Genomic DNA, 20169 nt, shown 5'->3' with positions numbered 1-20169 from the left:
CGTTGATTTGGGTTTGCGGACATCAAGGTGCTTAGCACTGCTGGAAGGGCGACTGTATGACATAAGGCATGGAAGTTAGTCATATTTAACACCTTGGCATGGACAGGATGTAGGAGGGTGCTTGTCCATTGACTGCCTTGTAAGCCAGCAAGTGTTATGAATTTAACCTGTACCTGTACTGTGATCTGAGCAGCTTGTCTTAAAAGAAAGGGACTCTGCAGAAGGAATGTATTGACTGCACACTGTCAGAAACATTCACTTAGAAGTACAACAGCTTGTAACTGGGGAAGTACCCTTAAAAGCAAAACTTTGCATTTTATCTACCCCTAATTTGTACATATTAGTCCCTTAAGCCTTGTTTATACTCAACGCGTCTGCAAGAGTGTGAGGGTGCGCGTGGCAAAAAGGACGTCATCGCGGAGTGGGCGTTAGTGCGTGAGACCCCATTTCGCGTGGCACATTTTTTGTAACTTTTCGCGCGGCTCAGCATCCGAAGATGCAAGAGTTCTAGGCAAATCTAGCAGAGCATGACGTCTCATCAAAACTGCACCCAGTTTGCATTTACAATATACAATATGAGCCTACAAAAGCATAAATAAGCCCTTTTATTGAAAATAAAGATCCATGTTTAATTAAAAAATGTTCACGAAACTAAATGAAAATGTTTAGTTGTATACATGTATACATACATTGTGTACATACATGTCACAAGTAATAATATCAAGGTTTACTGAGTTTTACATGATTCTTTAGTGTGGTTTTTGGTACTAAAATAAATATCGTCACCTGTGTGCATTCTTCTACTTCTTCTCACCGCTCTTTCCTGATGGTTTATTGAACAATTACTCCTCTGTCGTTTCAAAGAATAGTACAATGGCGAGTGTGTCAAGTATAAATGCGTCGTCCATTTGGGGAGGCACCGGAGGCTCACGCTGCGGAGCCAGGCCAAAGTATAAACAAGGCTTTAGAGTAGTAATATGTACCATTTGGGTACTACTACAAATCTTTTAGGGGTGAATAAGGTACAAAGATGTCCATTTGAGGTTACTGTCCCAGACGAGCTGTTGTACCCCTAAAGGTACAATATTTTCTGAGAGTGTGGATAGTATGTGGGATGCATATGACAGACCAGTGTGGTGCCACGGTTCTTGGCTGTATATGTGTGGGGAAATGACTGTGTTGTATATGACGAGGTCTTGGCAAGGATGTTTCTTGGCTGGGATGTAGAGCAGTGTGGTTTTCAGTAAATTCCACTACAGATGATGGGCATTTATCCGTGCACAAATACTTCCAGACATTTCCAGGTGATCACTTTTCTAAGCAAATTTGGTATGAAGTCAGAATACAAGTAGCTACTAATCTTTGTGGAACATGATTGGGTAGTTGGTTTGGAGATCAAGCAGATCCCTAAGCCTGTAATGTCCACTTCATTGAGGGTAAAGAGGATGAATTTGGTGGTTTACACTATTGAATGCTGCTGATAGATCTAGTAGAATGCATGACTGATCACAGGTTGGCTGGATTGTCTGTATTGAGTACTTTATTCACCGTGATTAGGGCAAGCTTTAAGGAATCCTCCGGAATAAGGTTAAAATTAATTAGTACTTACTTATGGATAGAGAGGGTGGAGGTGACGTTACAGTGGCCTACAAAAGCAACCTTCATACATTCAGATTTTCAAGAAATTTAGAACAGTCTTTCAGGATTGGGCGGCAGTGGCTCAGTGGTTCATGTAGGTTGTCTACAAACCGAAGGTTGGTGGTTCGATCCCCGGTTCACCTGACCAAGTGTCGAGGTGTCCATGAGCAAGACACCTAACCCCAGCTGCTCCCGACGAGCTGGATGGCGCCTTGCATGGCTGACACCGCCGTCGGTGTGTGAATGGGTGAATGTGAGACAAAATGTAAAGCGCTTTGGATGGCCGTAGGTCTGTTAAAAGCGCTATATAAATGCAGTCCATTTACCATTTACCATTTGGGAACCGTATGCTACAGCCCTAAATAAAGTGAATTACACTGCGACTGGATTGCTGTCATTTCTGGAGTATTGCTTCCATGTTCAAATCAAGAGTAATTGTATGTGTAGTGCATTTATTTTTACACGTTCGTGAGTGCAGATGTGGTAATAGAACTTTATCACATTATAGCCCAAGGTTATATAACAGTTTCTCAGTGATGTGTTTATAAGTGATGCATTTTAAGACATAATGTAAGTCATAATGTTAGTCACTTTCAAACCAAGCAGAAATGACTGGAGAAAGTTCACAGAGCAGCTGTAAATGTGACTGCACTTTTATTTCTTGAGAGAATCAAAGACGAGTGCTCTTGATTCTTGAGTCACCTCAAAGGGCTGTGTGATTCATTGCCATTGCAATAAATCCCCTAGAAAGGGAATCACCATGGCGATCCCAATTTCTCCATGCCAGGACGTTCGCTAGAAAACTCCCCCATTTTAATTGATAACCTAAGTCCTAGATGTACTTTCTCTTCGTCCACTTCTGCAACACACATTTATTTGGGTGCATACCATTGGCATAGATGTGCTTTTCCCAGCATGGTCCTAGGAGAGAGAGGACGGAGGGGCCTTTTCAGGCTGGGAGTGACAGATCTTTTATTGAAAGAGACTGGGCCCCCCTCATAAATACACACACTCACACACACACACACACACCATGCCCTCCCCATCCGTGTCTGGGCCATTGTCACCAGGCTTGGTACTCCTGAAGTACCCCCCACCCCACCCCTCCAAGGGTCTTTGTCACTGTAAGTCCTTCTGCAGACTGAAACAGTGCCAAAGCTCAGATACACACACACATACTGTGTCCTTTTCCCCAAGGCTCATTCAGAATGGCCCTTTGCTTGTCAGAATGCATCGAGCAATTTTGCGTAGATCGAGTACGCTTTACGGAATGGAAAAATGGGGAGAGAGACTTATGCTATTATCTAGTTTTGGCTAGAAGTGTGTGTGTGTGTCGATATTGACAGCATTCCTCTGGAGATAAACCCTCTGGCCTCAAAGCCCCCAGCCCCACCCATCCCCTCACAAGTGTGTGTGTGCGTGCAGGGGGAAAGGGGCAGTGCCCGGACCCCTACACCCAGATAGTGTAACAGGAAAGCAGTGAGGCAAAGACGTAGAGAGGGTGCACTGGGATGCCAATGAACACCATCATTTGTGGAGTAAGTACAACTTTCCTAAAGATTCCTTCATCTACTTTGCTGTTGTTTTTAGATATTGAGAAGATTCTCGATTGTTGGAAGCTTGTTCAGGTTTCCAAATTGCCCCAAAATACTTCACTGTTGTCCATGGGGTCATGTTGCTTTTAAACCCCAACCCAAACTATTATATGCAGTCATTTTTTTCTAATTTTTGCAGAGAGAAAGAGAGGAATCTGCATTGTTGCAAAATATTCTATCAAGTAAGTTTAAAAAGATGCTTCATGTCGTAACTTGAAATTGAACTAGTTGTAAGTGTAGTATGACAGAAACAACCTGATTACAATATACGCAATTATACACTTACGATAGTTTACTTACCTAAGAAAGTACTGGTAATATAAGGTAACTACATGGGTTAAGGTTAGGTTTTGGGGTATAGGTCCAGGGTTAGTACCTAGTTATTACCCAGTTATTTTAATTACTATAATAAGAACATAGTATGTACATGGGGAACAGGACTCTAAACTAAATTGGGTTATACTTTATTATAAGGTGTCATTGTTACAGTGTAATTATATATTTACTGAGTAATATTTAGTAACTACATGTACTTACTATAGGGTTAGGGTAGGATTAGGGTTTGGTTGAGGGTTAGTTGCATGTAATTATGCATAAATTACTCTTATTACTATGGTAAATACATGTAACATATGTAACAAGGTCAATGTAAAATAAAGTGTTACCATAAATTGTTACTGATAACGCCAATAAAAGTCATTTATAAGCTCCTAAAGATAGCAATTGCACATTTTCTTTCTTTACATAATGTGCAAAGATATGCATGGGATTAAAAAGATACAAATATTCACATTCATACATGAACATTTTACATTTTTGAATTTAAGATGCTTTTTGTTTGCCGTGGCATGAACAGAAACACCTTTGCACTTGGTTTATACATTGATGCAGTGTACTTTTAAAAGAGGAAATCAAACTCTCACCTTCATCTTTACAAGAATAACAGGAAAACTCACATTAGATTTGTTATTTGATGCAAATTTAACTTGAATAACAAGTAAAATGTATGACTTTCTTTTTTTAAAATATCAAACTAAGTGGCTTCTGCAAACATATTCTTTTAGTCAAATGATATCGATGTGATTTTAGTGGATGTATCAAGTCAGTTCTCCTCATGTTCACACAGGCGTGAGGAACCAAAGGTCTACTTCATCACACTAGACGTGACAATTGCCTTATTTTTCAATGTCTATTTTAATATTTAAAAACAACGTACATTTTTATTTTGTGAAATGTTTCTTTGTAAAGTGTATTACTGTTCTTTAAAACAAATGCTACTTAGTTTGCTATTTTGTTGTCTAATGTCATTAATGTAATGTAAATGTAATTTAAAGACTTTTAGATGTAGCTTAAATATGCAAATACTGTTGGGGCCAATGCATATTCTTTACATGGTAACTCTTTATTTGGTTCCACTTTATTTTACAGTTTGTGCACTATCATGTGCTTACAGTGTATTTACCTATGAAAGTACTGGTAATGTAAGGTAACTACATGGGTTAAGGTTAGATTTAAGTGTAGGTTCAGGATTAGTACCTAGTTATTACCCAGTTATTGTAATTACTATAAGTACATAGTATGTACATGGGGAACAGGACTTTAACATAAAGTGCTACCCTTTATTTTAGTTTTCCTATTACATGCTACATGTACTTACTGTAGTAATAACAGTAAATTATGCATAATTACATGCAAATAGCCCTAAACCAAACCCTTATTCCTAACCCTATAGTAAGTACATTAATATTACTAAGTACTCAAATGTATAATTACACTGTAACAACATTACCTTAAAACTAAAGTGTAACCCTTAGCACTTTTAGAGGCCATTTTACACCTGATCTACACCTAAAAACAGAAGAAAAAAAATCCAACGTGCACATTTTTGACACCGCTGCAATTATCGTCTCTGTGTAAACTACACATTTGTGAAAACGATGACATTATACGCATGTGTATTACGTGTTCAGTCTATAGGTGCGTAGTGTTTCTTTACAAAGTGACATTGCCATCTACGGGCCTGGCAGCAGAATACAGCATCTTTAATCATTTTCGCCGACCGTTTTGACAATGTTGTCGTCTGTATGCGAAAAACGTTAACTTTTCAGTTTTTAGTACATCGTTGTCGCGTAAACGTACCATTAATGTGTCCGTGTTACACTGCAATTACACAAAGATGTACTGAGCAAAAATAATGGTAGTACTTTATTTTAAAGTGACGTAGTTACACATAGTAATAACCCTAATTAAGTAACTAACCTTACCCTAAACCAAACCCTAACCCCTTGACCATAACTCTATAGTAAGTATATGTAGTTAATTGATATTTCTCAGTACTTATTTGAGTGAGTACAATGTAACTACGTCACCTCAAAATAAAGTGTAACCAAAATAAATAACAACATGTACTGTAGGATTAGGGTTTGGTTTAGTGCTTGAAATTATGTAGTTACAGTATTACTATAGTAAATATTTGTAACAAGGTCACATTCAAATAGAGTATCTAAAATGTGAAAAAGGTGACAGCCATCCAACCCACTATAGTTTAAAATGTAATAGTGCTGGGGAAAAATAAATCGTGATTAATCGCATCCATAATAAAAGTTTGTGTTTACATAATATGTGTGTGTACTATGTATAATTATTATGTATAGATAAATACACACACACACACACACACAGGCATGTATATATTTAAGAAAAATATGTTATATTTATATATAAGATAAATTATATATACAGTTTATACATGCAAATATTTCTTAAATATATACATTATAATTATACACAGTACACACCCATATAGTATGTAAACACAAACTTTTATTTTGGATGCGATTAATCACGATTCCTTTTTCCCCAGCACTAAAATTTAATTGTACTTTATTTGTTTCAGCAAATTATAATTCAGGGTTTTATTGATAATTTATCAAGCATGTTTTCTCTGTTGTTAAAACACGTACAGTAGTTATCTGTTCACATGATCTAATTATATAAAGCAGGAATGGTCAGTGAAACAAGTCTTATGTTACCCATGCACACATAAGAAAATAGTTATTATGCATTCTGCAGATTTCTCAGTTGGTATGAGAGTAATTATGTTGAGAGAGTCAAGGTTTTTACAGGAACTGCTCTGAAAGACAGCAATGTATGTAGTCCAAAACACGCCAACATCACACAAATTTCTTCATTTATGATCCTGGATAATGCTGGATGTTCATCATCTGAACTTTCGATGTGGAGAAGGAAGAAGCGAGAGAAGGCAGCATTTTAGAAACATGCATTTAAAACAAACTGCAGTTGGCAGAAAGAGTTTATGCTCTTAGTCGTGCTGGATTTAAGTTTATACATTACTAACACACGCATATAGCAGTGCAATAATATGTGTGAGCGTAATTTTATGGCGCCTCATTCATGGGAAATGCACATCGCCACCTGCTCTTGCTGTTGTTTGCAATGCAAGCAGAGTTATTTTGATGGATTGGATCCTCTCTGTGTGTTTCCCCTTCATCTATGTATGTGTTTCTCAGTAGAGGGCAATTTAAAGACTCGTTCCTCCACTTGCTCCGTCTCTCTCTCGGATGCAGTCATAAACACACACACTGCAGTGTTGCGTCTTAGTGATGATGTCATCCTGTCTGCTGCAGTACTCTTGATCTGAGAGAGAGGGGGAACACAGGGGTGGGTGGGAACATGTTTTTTTTTTTATCTTTTTTCATAATATTATTATTATAAGCTATATTAACACTAGCGTTTGCTTTTTGCAAGCACTTCATTGAAAGCTGTATCTTTTACAGTGAAGAATCAACAGGACTGCATTACTCAAGTTTTGTTTCTAAAATAATCCTTTCGTAACGGTACTTGTCAGGATGTATAAAACCCATCAATTGTGGCATTATTGAATCATGCAATATTAATAACTTAGATTCCGGGTGGACATTCATTCTTAATTTATGCTTTATTTCACTATTTCCATTTTGAACCGGAAGGGTCAAAACAGCATCTTTTGCTGCATTTTGTTTGTTCTCTCAGCACATTGCGTAGAGAACTAGGCGACCCAGAGGCAAAGAATTAGGTGTGGTCTACATGATCGCCTCCTCTGCCTTATCATCTGCAAACACATTTTACACATGTACTGGGGAAAGACTCAATAGACATTACTCAATAGCAATTTTACAAATGCATAATACATTACTGAAATGACTACTAAAAAACAAAACTTTCATCTTAAAGGGATAGTTCACCCAAAAATGAAAATGTTGTCGTCATTTACTCACTCTCGTGTTTTTCCAAAATACTAGGGAAGTCAATAGCTACCATCAACTAACTGGTTACCACACTCAAAACAAATGAACTTTCACTGTTGTTAGTTGCACTCAAATCGTCCTTGTTCACATTACTTAAAAAACTCATGTAACTACATGAACTTAAATGTACTGAGTTTTGTCAGCTTTACTTAATAAGTGTTTGTTCGGTCAACTTAACATTGCCGAGTGAAACGAACAAACTGGGCAGTGGATCTGTAGTTCCCAGCATGCTTTGCAAGGGACTGCATTAGAAGAGTAAAGTTAGGGATTAAAGTGTTATTTTCTGTTTTTCTGTTAAGAGAAAGATGTTGTTAGTTTATGTTGGTGTTTAATGTTCAGTTATGTTGGACATTTAGAGGAGTTTCTGTAATTTTGTGGTTACCATTATGCAGTAGAGTGTGTTTAGGGCACTCATATACTCACATTTATTGGATGGACTTCCTGCCCTCAATTAAGTTATTTTTGCATTTTGTTTCTAAAAATATGCTTGTTGTTATTTAATAGTTTTCCACTTACACTTGTAGTGCAAGTAGTTCATTTAATAAGGTAAATTAAATCGATAAATGTGTTCACCTAACATAATACACTTTTATCAATTTAACATAACATTATTAAGTAAACTGCACATATAAATATTGCGTAACAGTGACAAATTCAAATGGTTTGTATTTACTGAAATAAATTTTGTTAGCTTTACTTGACTTTCTTTTGTTCATATAACTAAATTGTTATTTGTAAATTACTCAATATAGTTGCGTGGAACCACTTGACGCTGCTTTTTATTCAACAAGTAATTTTTTTGAGTGCAACATTCTTCAAAATATCTTTTTAGTAGACAGTAGAAAGGGTAACACTTTATTTTACAGTGTCCTTGTTACATATGTTACATGCACATAGTAATAACAGTAAATTATGCATACTTAGATGCAACTAACCCTCAACCAAATCCCTTACTATAGTATCTAACCCTATAGTAAGTTCATGTAGTTAATTAATATTACTCAGTACTTAAATATATAATTACACTATAACAATGACACCTTAAAATAAAGTGAAACCGAAGAAAGAAACTCATACAGATTTGGAATAACTTGAGATTTTTGGGGGAACTATTCCTTTAATGATTGAGATATTGCTCTTCCTACTGCAGTTACCCACAAAAAAAACAACAACCAACTTATATACAGACTTGTGACTTTGATCAAATAAATGTGTTATTTTAGCACTATTTTTAGTTTTTTTTTAAGTATACTAAATCAAACTAATATCAATTATGTTATTTTCTTTGAGATATAGGAATATAGGACTATTTTAAAGGATGCCATCTCTTTTGTTTTGACTGTGCAAAATAGCATGTTGTGTTATGATACACAACTGTAAAAATTAGTGTATTCATATAGTGTGTAAAAAGCCAATGTTTCATTGGAGTTTTGAAGTGTGCATCCATGCATGCTTTTTGTGCCAATATTTACCATAACCGTTGCCTCTGCACAACAGGAGGTGGAGTGTGTGACTGTTCAAGTTTCATGTTCAGGTTATAGGTAAATTAGTGTTAAGATGAGCACATACAAGGTCAGAACGTGCTGACGTAAGCTCCGCTGCTTTTTTCTATGCTTTTTTCACTAGACAGACATCTGACCGTTGCACCGCGTCTCTCACTCAAGACCCTTCCTTCTTTTCCATTCATCAATGCATTTACTATTGCGTACTATTGTAAATATTGTGTATCTTAAACAACATTCTGTGATCATCCCCTTCTGCATTCAGAAGTTACTCTTTTTTTGTTGGTCAAATTGGACAGGTAATGAATCCAAAGTGCTTAAATGTCATTTCCGATGATTGACATAACAGTGTTTACCGCCATTTTGGTACTGATGTGCACACAAACAACCCAAGTTGGGTTGAAAATGGACTAACTCAGCAATTGGGTTGTTTTAACTCAAAGATTGGGTTGTTTTAACCCAGCAATTGGGTTGTTCTAACCCAGTGAATGGGTTACAACCCAATTGCTGGGTTAAAACAACCCAATCTTTGAGTTAAAACAACCCAATTGCTGAGTTAGTCCATTTTCAACCCAACTTGGGGTTGTTTCTAACCCCGCATTTTTTAGAGTGTGTGAATGGGATCTTACTGGCAAAAAAGCTTGTGTGCGACACATTTGTGTATTTACCGGAAAAGTCGCTCGGGTAATTTTACTGTAATTTACTACGGCGTTAAAGGGGCTTAAATGAATTTGGGGTCTGTAACATGTTTTAATGTTTTTGAAAGAAGTGTCTTCTACTCACCAAGGCTGCATTTACTTGATTAAAAATACAGTAAAAATTGTAATATTGTGAAATATTATTGCAATTTAAAATAATTGTTTTCGATTGTAATATATTCTAAAATGTAATTTATTCCAGTGAATTTTCAGCATCATTACTCCAGTTTTCAGTGTCGCATGATCCTTCAGAAATCATTCTGATGTCGCTGCTTTAGAAACATTTTACTGACCCCAAACTTTTGAATGGTAGTGTGTAAGTAATGTGAAATCTGACCGAGCCTGAGAGATGGGGGGGATTTGTTCTCCTAATTCTTGGGAGGTCACTAGGTCATCCCCATGCCAACTCACACTTTGTTGTTCTGCATGTGTGCCGTGTCTCCATGTACTTGTCAAGGATGTTTGATCAGCGGGAAGCAGCCCTGGTGTTAGGGAAGGTACACACTCTCACACATTCTGACTGTCATCACCACAGCAACAGCACAACTGATACAATGTACTTAAACTGATTCAATAGAACATCTCAGTTTCAAGGACGGGTTGATTTGTGGAAATCTGTTCATATGACCTTAAGACACGGAAGTGTATCCACGCGTGGGACTAAAACCGAAGGGTGTCAGTCGGGAATTTTGTAAATGTGTTTCTAGATTGGCTTTCTAGAAATCGTTCAATCTTTGAGTGTGTTTATCGGACAGAAGGAACCATGGTACAGTCATTTCTTTATTTGAATTAATTACAGAATTGTATTTAATTTTCACACACCAGCTGCAGTTCCTTCATGAAAACGCTGGGATGTGAGTGAAAATGTGTTGTTGTATGCGAGTAAGTATAACAAATAAGTTTGTCTCCATGTACATATAATGTCATTTATTATTTCAGACTTGATGCCAAAAATCCGTAATATTTTTTTTCCCCTTTTCCCAATCTTTTTCTCTTTCTATCCGCTGCTCTGATTGAATTCTTACTCTTTCTTTCGCAGTATTATGTAGCTCAATAGCACTGATCGGTGAATGAAACACAGTTTCTTGGTTAAATGTTTAATATTAAAAGACCCCATGAAATCAAAATCTGACTTTTGGTGACGACTTTTAGTCCAGAGAGACCATCTAAATTCTAGTGTACTTCTTAAAGTTGACAAAATAAACTTTTAGCAGAAATACAGTACACATTTGTGCACATGTGTCTTTCTCTTCCAGGAAGAAAATACCTAAAATATTGATCATCTTGGAAGGAAATTGTAAAATTTCATGGGAGCTTTACACTTTGGTGTGTGTACAGTAATGTATTTGTGTATGTACGTATTTAATGTTGAAAAATGTGTTTTGTTTTCTTAGTTGTTGTTGCTGTCTTGAAAAAAATGATGCTACTATTAAATCAAATTTCTTGTTACGATTTTTAACTTTAAACACGAGTCTATGAAAATACAGAATGGCTTCGTTATAATTATGTCATAAAAAGTCAAACTCTTATTTGTTTTAAAATTCTGTCCTCTTGTATTACTTCCTGCACTTTTTCTCAGGATGCTACCACCAGTTTCCTCCGTGCAGCTCGCTCAGGTAATCTGGAAAAGGCTCTAGACCACATCAAGAATGGCATCGACATCAACACAGCCAATCAGGTAAGACTCCCTCAACACAGCCAATCATGTCATCTGTGGTTTTTCAAAAGAGAAATAGATGTGTCTGATTGACAGTTATCATTGCGGTCCATTGGGCTTCTGAAGCTTAGCTGTTTGAGTCACAGTCAGGCTGAAATGTCCGCTCGCAGAAGCGAATCGTCTTGCAGATAAATGCGTGATCTTAAAGGAACACTCCACTTTTTTTGAAAATAGGCTAATTTTACAAGTCCCCTAGAGTTAAATAGTTGAGTTTTACCGTTTTTGAATCCATTCAGCCGATCTTTGTACCTGCCGGTAGCACTTTTAGCATAGCTTAGCATACATCATTGATTCTGATCAGTCCATTAGCATCTCATTCAAAAAACGACCAAAGACACTTTCAATATTTTTCCTATTTAGAACTTGACTCTTCTACAGTTACATCGTGTGCTAAGACAAACTGAAAATGAAAAGTTGCAATTTTCTACACCTATAAGGCTAGGAACTTCTTTCTCATTCCTGCGTAATAGTCGCGGATCTTCGCGGCCGCACCATGGCTGCAGCGGCGCAATGATTGGTTGGTATTCTGTGAAACGTGGTGGTAGTTACACCTTCGACTTACTATCACAGCCCTTTACAACACACAGAACCATGGCTAATCACACAGGTAAATCCACAACACAATTTGTCGGCTGCAAGCCTGAAACTTTCTCTGCAACTACACGAACTTAGTGCCGGTCACATTGAAAGTTACCTAGCTGGGGGCTACTTTCAGGCGCTGCGTAATATCATTGCGCTGCTGCAGCCATGGTACGGCCGCGAAGATCCGCGACTATTACGCAGGAATGAGAAAGTAGTTTCTAGCCTTATAGGTGTAGAAAATCGAAACTTTTCATTTTCAGTTGGTCTTAGCACACGATGTAACTGTAGAAGAGTCAAGTTTTAAATAGGAAAAATATTGAAAGTGTCTATGGTCATTTTTTGAATGAGATGCTAATGGACTGATCAGAATCAATGATGTATGCTAAGCTATGCTAAAAGTGCTACCGCCAGATACAAAGATCGGCTGAATGGATTCAAAAACGGTAAAACTAAACTATTTAAATCTAGGGGACTTGTAAAATGAGCCTATTTTCAAAAAAAGTGCAGTGTTCCTTTAAGGGCTGCTCTAGAAGACAAAATGTGATCAAAATCCAGCATAACCAAGCATGCTTGGTCCAGGCTGGTTTATGCTGGATAGAGTGGACTAGTTGTGCTGTTCTCAAGCAAAACTGAGCTGGCGTAGTTGGTCCACCATTCCAGTCCCAGCATGCAATGTAAAACATGCCTTGTGCTTGTGCCCTGCAATGCTGTATCAGCAGGGATGTCTCTAGATGATGGATAGTGCACACAGTTGCATAAGTGCTCATATGACACAGGGCCACCTTGCTTATAAAGTGCGACTTCATTATTTCTGTGAAGTGGCAACAGTCCTTACACTTTTAAAAATACATTTTTGACAGTGATGCCAAAGAAGAACCATATTTTGTTCCCCAAAGAACCTTTCAGTTTTCTTTTTTTTTCTTAGTATGAAGAACATTTAAAGAGTCTAAAGAAGCCTTTTGTACTATAAATGACCTTTTGTGGAATGGATGTCAAAGGTTCTTTGTGGAACCAATAGAGGGTATGCATTGATGTCAATTTCCCGCCGGAACAAGCCACCTCAGCCGGACTGAGTGGCAAACGAGCCTAGTGCATGAGTTAATAGGGAAAACTGCGAAAACGGCAATAAAACAAACGATCATCAGTTTTAAACAAAAGGTTTATACTCCATATAGTGTTCCTTTAGCCTGACAAGTCAGACCCACATAAAGATGTTGGGTCTGGGAACTCACCATTGGCAGGGCTCAATCCGAGGGGCGGGATAAACGGTTGTCTTTCAAATGCCCTCTGCACGCAATAGGAAACGCTACAACCAGGGGCGTTTCTAGGATTTTCATTTTAGGGGGGCTCAGCCCCCAGTGAGGGTATGGGGAAAAAAATGGTAACACTTTAGTTTAGGGTCCAATTCTCACTATTAACTAGTAGCTTATTAGTATGCATATAAGGATATTGCTGTTTATTATTACTTATAAAGCAAATATTAATGCCTTATTCTGCATGACCATATTGTACATCCCTTAATCACACAATGTATGATTACATGTTTATAACATAGGCCGTAAAATAATATAATCACTGAGATCCCATAGGCTATGTGCGGTAGTTAGGGGGGTCCTCCGAGAAAATGTTGATTTCCATGATCTATATGCATTTTAAGATGTTCTGAATGCCAAAAAATGTGATAACAATAGCTTGAAAACCATGTCAGTGGGCAGATATGACTGATTAAGTTTTTTCCATTTTTGTCAGTGAAGACAGTAAAACATATGTTTAACTGATATTTATATGTTTTATGAATAATTTTTGTAGACATGTTAATTTACTGAAGGCTAACAGGAAAGCTGTAGGTAACTAAATGTATTAAATTAATTCACATTCACACATTCATTATAATCGAATGCCCAATACAGGCTGAAAAAAGCTGAGCTTCTTTATTTACTGAATGCTACAAATGAAATTATATAAATTTACAACATGCAAACATTCATTATTATTAATCTTATGCCTATAATCTGAAGAAAATGGCTTTGTTAATATTTCTTGTATGTTAATTATAATTATATAATTCTGACTTAAAGAAGCAGCTTTAGCTACTTACATATCTCGCACTTGACGTCGAGTCGTGCTGCTAAAATTCGCCCTCAGCAGATTCTGTGCATTCATAAAGACCGCCTAACGTTACTCTGATTTGATTGGTTTTCTCAAATATTTTGACATTGACAAGGGGTGACAGACCAATGAGGCTCAGATCAACGCACACACCTCTGCTTCTGGCGTGCGCTATGCTCGACGCCGCTGTGGATTGAAGAACACGCTGATTAAAAGACGGGACGAAGGCGAAGCCTGCCGCAAGGTTCATATGTTATAAAGGTTAATCACAAATTTTTTAGGGGGGCTGGGCAGTAGTTTAGGGGAAGCCCCCCTAAAAAGGGCCTAGTGACGCCCATGGCTACAACCAACCAGAGCAACGAAGAAGGTGTAGCGGAGCTAGTTGAGAGATTAAACTTTCGTCGTATCTGGTCAGCAAAACTCTGAACACATCTTCCTTTCTTAAGAATGACTTCAGTGCCGTTCTTTGTTCTTCTCTCAAAGAAAAGCTTAACTCCAAGAGTCGCGGCCAAAGCCGATTCGAAAGACCGCTGTTCGCCAACTTCTTTGTTTACACGCGGAACCGCTGCAACTCTGCCGTCATTATATTAAGCCCGCCCACCAACTCTATACACGGCCTGATTGGCCGGACCAGAGTTTGGTTTTTCCAGGTCGCAAGCCAACGGAGAATTGCTAGACGACCCTCGCTGCAAATTACATTTGCTGCCGCTAGGGTGCATCTAGATTTCTAGGCTAGCGTTCCTTACAACATATCAAAGATCCTTTGATATTGATATTGACATGCAGCCAGGAATTGTGTTTACTGACATTTATATGAGCATGACTTCGATGCCTGGGAAATACGTAAAGCAAATTTGCCTGTGAATGCTTTATATAATTACAATATAGGTAGGTCTAAATCCAGGTGATCACATATATATCAATGTTATTAACGTCCAGCCCTAAAACTTGTATCGTTTTTGTCAGTGTTTTTTTTAAATCATCCAATTATGCAGAATATAAGATGGTAAATATTTAATTGATGAGTTGTAAATACAATATATAGGGTATGATTTTACCCCAAAATTCAACATATTGACACAAAATGATAACAGCAAATCCACGTTTCGCTTCGCTGTGAACTTCTCTTTCCTCTAGCTTTCGGCAGTCTGAAAAATATACCTTTCTTTTTCCTGTCAAATCTGCTTGAAGTCAATCTCAAAGCTCTTTCCCATTTTAAATGTGTCTTGTGTGTTTTTCAAACCAATGCTGTCGCTCAGTCTTTTTGCCACTCAGTGGGCGCAAATGCAGCGACTCCGGCCGACGGTGACGTCAAATGCATACTCTCTATAAAGAAACTGTTATTTTAACAGTGAGCGCTGCCGAGCAGAAGAACCTTACCTATAATGGGAAGGGGATCCATATTTTTCTGGACTTCACTTCAGAGATGGCTAAGCGCAGGGCAGAGAGCAACTTTTCGGTATGGGATTCGGTACACTCAAAAAAAAAAAAGGTTCTATATTGCACCAAAAATGGTTCTTGGCTCGTAATCATAGGGGAACCTTTTTTAGTGCTATATAGCACCAATTTTGGTGCTTCAGTGGTTCTTCAGCGGTTCTTCAGAGGTTCTTCAGCGGTTCTTCAGAGGTTCTTCACCGGTTCTTTGACTAAGGTGCTATATAGCACCTCTGAAGAACCGCTGAAGAACCACTGAAGCACCAAAATTGGTGCTATATAGCACTAAAAAAGGTTCCCCTATGATTACGAGCCTTTTTTTTTAGAGTGTATGGAACGCCTTTCCCAGCCAGGTTAACAGTGAATTTCAACTGCAGTCACAGTCAAAAGCCCTATCCGGATGGTAATTGTTTCTCACGTGGACGTCCATAAAAATACATTTGCATGCCACCCCAGTGATAAATCTCGTGCATTGGGATGGCGATTTATTCCCGGTAGAGGAGCGAGTTTTGTGATCCTGCGCACATGGGAACCTGCTCACGTGGTCAATAACATGATTGTATGTTGTAAATAAAATGTCATATGCTTGGTATAATAACAATAAATGCAAAAAAAATTTGGAAAATAATATCCTAATTATTATTTCATTATTTAAATCTGTTTAAAAAAGGAAGATATATAGACGCACATTATAGTTAAAATGGTTTTCTGTCTTGTATTTTATCTCAAAATAAAGGATGCCATTTTATTCCACATGAGCGGAAATAAGTGAATACAGCCTCTTATCCTGCTGCGGTTATTTTAACATATATAATTGCTGCCGTAATAACGGCCCATTTCAAATGTTTACGTGCTTTTCGTCTCTTTCTCTTTTGAGCGGTGATTCAGTATTTTGCTCTTGTAAATACTTACCAGCATTTCAGTAATAAAAGTCTAGATCTTTAAAATGCATCCAAATTACAGCGAAGCGCAACCGTATGGTGCTCTGCAGTGGTCAAAAAGGATATAAACAGTGAATTTTGAAGTGATATATTCATGAGAAGTCAGAGATGTGGTTTCGGACGACAATTAAATTACCACACGATCTTGGTGTTTGTCTAAAAACAGTAGGTAATTCGGCCAGGGATTTTTACGCGGGTGGTGGGAGAAAAACACTGACATTCGGACGGCAATAAAATCACTGACAAGCCCCTGTCAATGATGAAAATACCTTACAACCCCACGAGAAACAATTACCGACCAATTAAGGCTAAAGGCATCTATGCTGGGGATGGAGATCAGGACAGTACAGGTTTAATGTTTGGTTCAGGTTTAAGGACTTAGTTAACATATTCGGTTCATCTAAAGTTGTTTGCACCATGGACACCCGTCTAAAGTTTGGACCCTCTTGCATATATTACGAGCATTTTTACCTGATTTTTGTGCTGAAACAGTTGGTACACGATATGATGGTGGCAATTGCATATGCTTTTGCACTAAACATGGAGTCAGAAGAGGAGACGGTAGGTTCTTCAAACTGAAGAAATCGACGCCCATTCAGAGATGCAATAGTGATGTCTGAATAATGAACAAGCTGATTCTTTTCAATAAACCTGTTAATTTTGTTCGCAAATTGCACTGAATGATTCATTGGTGAATTGGACTGATCCGATTGTAGCTGTTCTCGACTCCCTGATTCAAATGATCCGGTCTGAGCGAGTCTGACTCAAAATGTGCAGAGATTCCCAGAGCTTGAGTACGCATGTGACTTATGGCATGAAAAGTCAGATACTAATGCTGATTTTTGTAAAAGAATATCATACTTAGATCATGACTGTCAGTTATTTGTGAACTAAATCTATTGTAACAGGGTGGGAACTTTAAACCCATTGGATAAAATGCTTGAATGTGGACATGTCCAAGTTTCTCCCAATGTAAAAAAATAATCCATGAGGTCCTGTGACAGCTATAATTGCATTATATACGCCCTGCCCTGTCTTAACAGGTAGCCAACTGGATAGATTTATTTACCTTAGTTGACCTCTAGGGGGGGAAATGATTGTAAATGTTCTGTTTCCATGCCTGAATCCACGTTTTAATTGCACTGCATGTCTATTGTGCGCCAATGCTATTGTGTGTGAGTCCAGTAGTTGCATTCATGTCCCCTTCTTTTCCCTTTAGCCTGTTTTTACTCTGACATTTCCTGCTGTGGTGTGCGTCCGCACACATCAGGAACGGCAGCAGTAATTGAGATGATAATGCCCTTTGATTAATGACCACATGTGTTGTGAGTGATGATTTCAGCGCTTTTCTCCATTTAGTCCTCGTACTGTAGCAAACGTGTGGTCAGGGCCACAGATCTCTCTGGAGGGCTTCAGTGACCCGACTACATGCACCGCTGAGCTTGTTGAAAAAGCTCCTTAAGCTGCAAGACTCTTGAGCTAGGATACAATAAGGCTATACTGCACAATCATATTGTCTTAGTGTTATTGCCTTGCACTTCATTCAAATATACTTGAAGCAAGACACACTTGCTGGACACATTTTTTTTTTGAGAGTTATGCTCAGTAAATATATCTAGAATTAAATGTATTATTCTTACCTCATAAGTAAAACATTGTGCTTTTTTTTTTTTTTAAGGTGCACTATATTACATTTTTTCAGTAAAATATCCAAAAACCACTAGGCCAGTGTTGTATATTTTGTAGGGCTGTCAAAAGATTAATCGTGATTAATCGCATCCAAAATAAATGTTTGTGTTTACATAATATATGTGTGTGTACTCTGTTAATTATTATTTATATATAAATACACACACAAGCATATATATATTTTAGAAAAAAATATTATTTTTTATATATAAAACATTTATATTTATTTATATTATAGATTATATAAATGTATATACAGTATATACATGCAAATATTTCTTAAATATATACATGAATGTGTGTGTATTTATTTATATATACAGTAAATAATAATTAACAGAGTACACACACATATATTATGTAAACACACACTTTTATTTTGGATGCGATTAATCGCGATTAATCTTTTGACAGCCCTAATATTTTGTTCAGTTGAGTATATTTTTTTCAGTATGCAATACTCAGTGTTATTTAACTATTATTTTTTTATTATTATAGTTTTATCCTATGCAAAAATACATAAGCAACTTTTTTTTAATAAATTATAAGATTCAACTCATTTTTTAAAGTCACTTTAATGTAATTTAAGTTGAAATAACTTGTCGGCTACAAAAAAAATGTAGGCATCAACTTTTTTTTTTTACAGTGTACTTTAATTTTTGCTACCTGTATTTTTATTGCATTTGTAATTTGGATTTGCATTTGGAAACCAGAAAACTATTAATCATATTATCTGGCTTAATTAGTTTAGTATATTTCCTATATCAATATAAACATTTTGATGTTAATCAAACAACAAAAGACATAGACAGCAGCGGGAATACTATTGTGCTCCTGTGACTTTAAGACCTAATGTACGGATCCAATACTGTTTACTTTTACTTAAGACATAACCGACAAGGATACTTGCCAACTAATTTTGTGTGAATTTGGCACGCTGTCTGAGAGGCGACTTACTGAATTGAGTTCTCTCTCGTGTCTTCTTGCACTTTAATATTTAAATTGGCATGGCCTTAAAAACAAGTGGCCTGATCGGGACAGTGGCAGTTCTGTCAAATGTCCCAAGTGTCGTTCACACTAGCCCTGTCGCGGCACAGTAATCACATGACGTTTTTCTGTAATATGTAAATCACTTAACAGTTCATGTTTTTTTCTTGCATAAACGATTGCGTTTTAATCCAAATGACACGTGAGCTGAGTAAGCAATCATGAGCATGCAACAAAAGTGCATTTGTAAATGTTCAGTATTTTTTCATCCATCCATTCTTTTTCTTTTGTTTCTTCGTTGCTGTGTTTTTTTCGTTGAGTCACATTGAGATGGGGTGTGTGGTCTCTACACACAAAGGGGATAATATCAGCAATGTGAGAAAGGTCCAACCTCACATGTCCTGTGAGGCTGAAGGAAGGCTGTGTGAGGTTAGACCTATCCCACATGGCCCGTATTCTTCCCAGCAGAGAGACCACCGGCCTGCCATCCACCTAAATCACCACCACCACCACCATCATCATCATCATCATCATAATCGGTGATGTCTTTTGACAGTGCTCCATGTGTTTTGTGAGAGTGGGAGTGAACTACAAACCCCCCACATCCCCATTTCAGTCTCTTTGGGACGGTGCAGTATGAAGACCTTTGATTTGAGATTGATGACCTTCAGAGTGAGTTTGCTCTGCTGTCTCTTTCCCTTCACAGAATGGACTCAATGGGCTACACTTGGCCTCGAAGGAAGGCCATGTTAAAATGGTGCTGGAACTACTGCACCATGGTATTGTACTTGAGACGGCCACAAAGGTAAGAGTTAGAGCTACAAAAAGGCTGCAAAAATCATTGCATTAATTCGCATTTAATTTGAACTAACCAATTTACATATCCAAATAAATCTCTTATCTAATACAATGATGTGTTTAACCAAACTTAACACAAAAACGCATCACATGTAACTTAAAAACCATTGTG

General features: G+C 37.5%; 1 protein-coding gene across 9 annotated transcripts in view; it reads left to right on the top strand.

Moving 5' to 3' along the window:
• The first annotated feature begins 3067 nt into the window (after positions 1-3067).
• Positions 3068-20169, top strand: part of ank1a (ankyrin 1, erythrocytic a) — a 137861-nt gene continuing 120759 nt past the window's right edge. For 7 of the 9 annotated variants that reach the window (XM_079815463.1, XM_079815459.1, XM_079815462.1 and 4 more), the window contains exons 1-3: positions 3068-3176; positions 11320-11418; positions 19906-20004. In XM_079815463.1, coding sequence (XP_079671589.1) covers positions 3150-3176; positions 11320-11418; positions 19906-20004 — 225 coding nt within the window. In that variant the 5' untranslated portion in view covers positions 3068-3149. Of the gene's footprint in view, positions 3177-3387; positions 3416-11319; positions 11419-19905; positions 20005-20169 lie in introns of those variants that run through there. The other 2 variants (XM_079815465.1, XM_079815466.1) reach the window with 2 other exon arrangements.

Source organism: Gobio gobio (genome assembly GCF_949357685.1).
Source record: "Gobio gobio genome assembly, chromosome: 4".
NCBI classification, from domain to species: Eukaryota; Metazoa; Chordata; class Actinopteri; order Cypriniformes; family Gobionidae; genus Gobio; species Gobio gobio.
The sequence above is the reverse complement of the archived record's forward strand: the minus strand, read 5'-3'. Positions and strand labels throughout refer to the sequence as shown.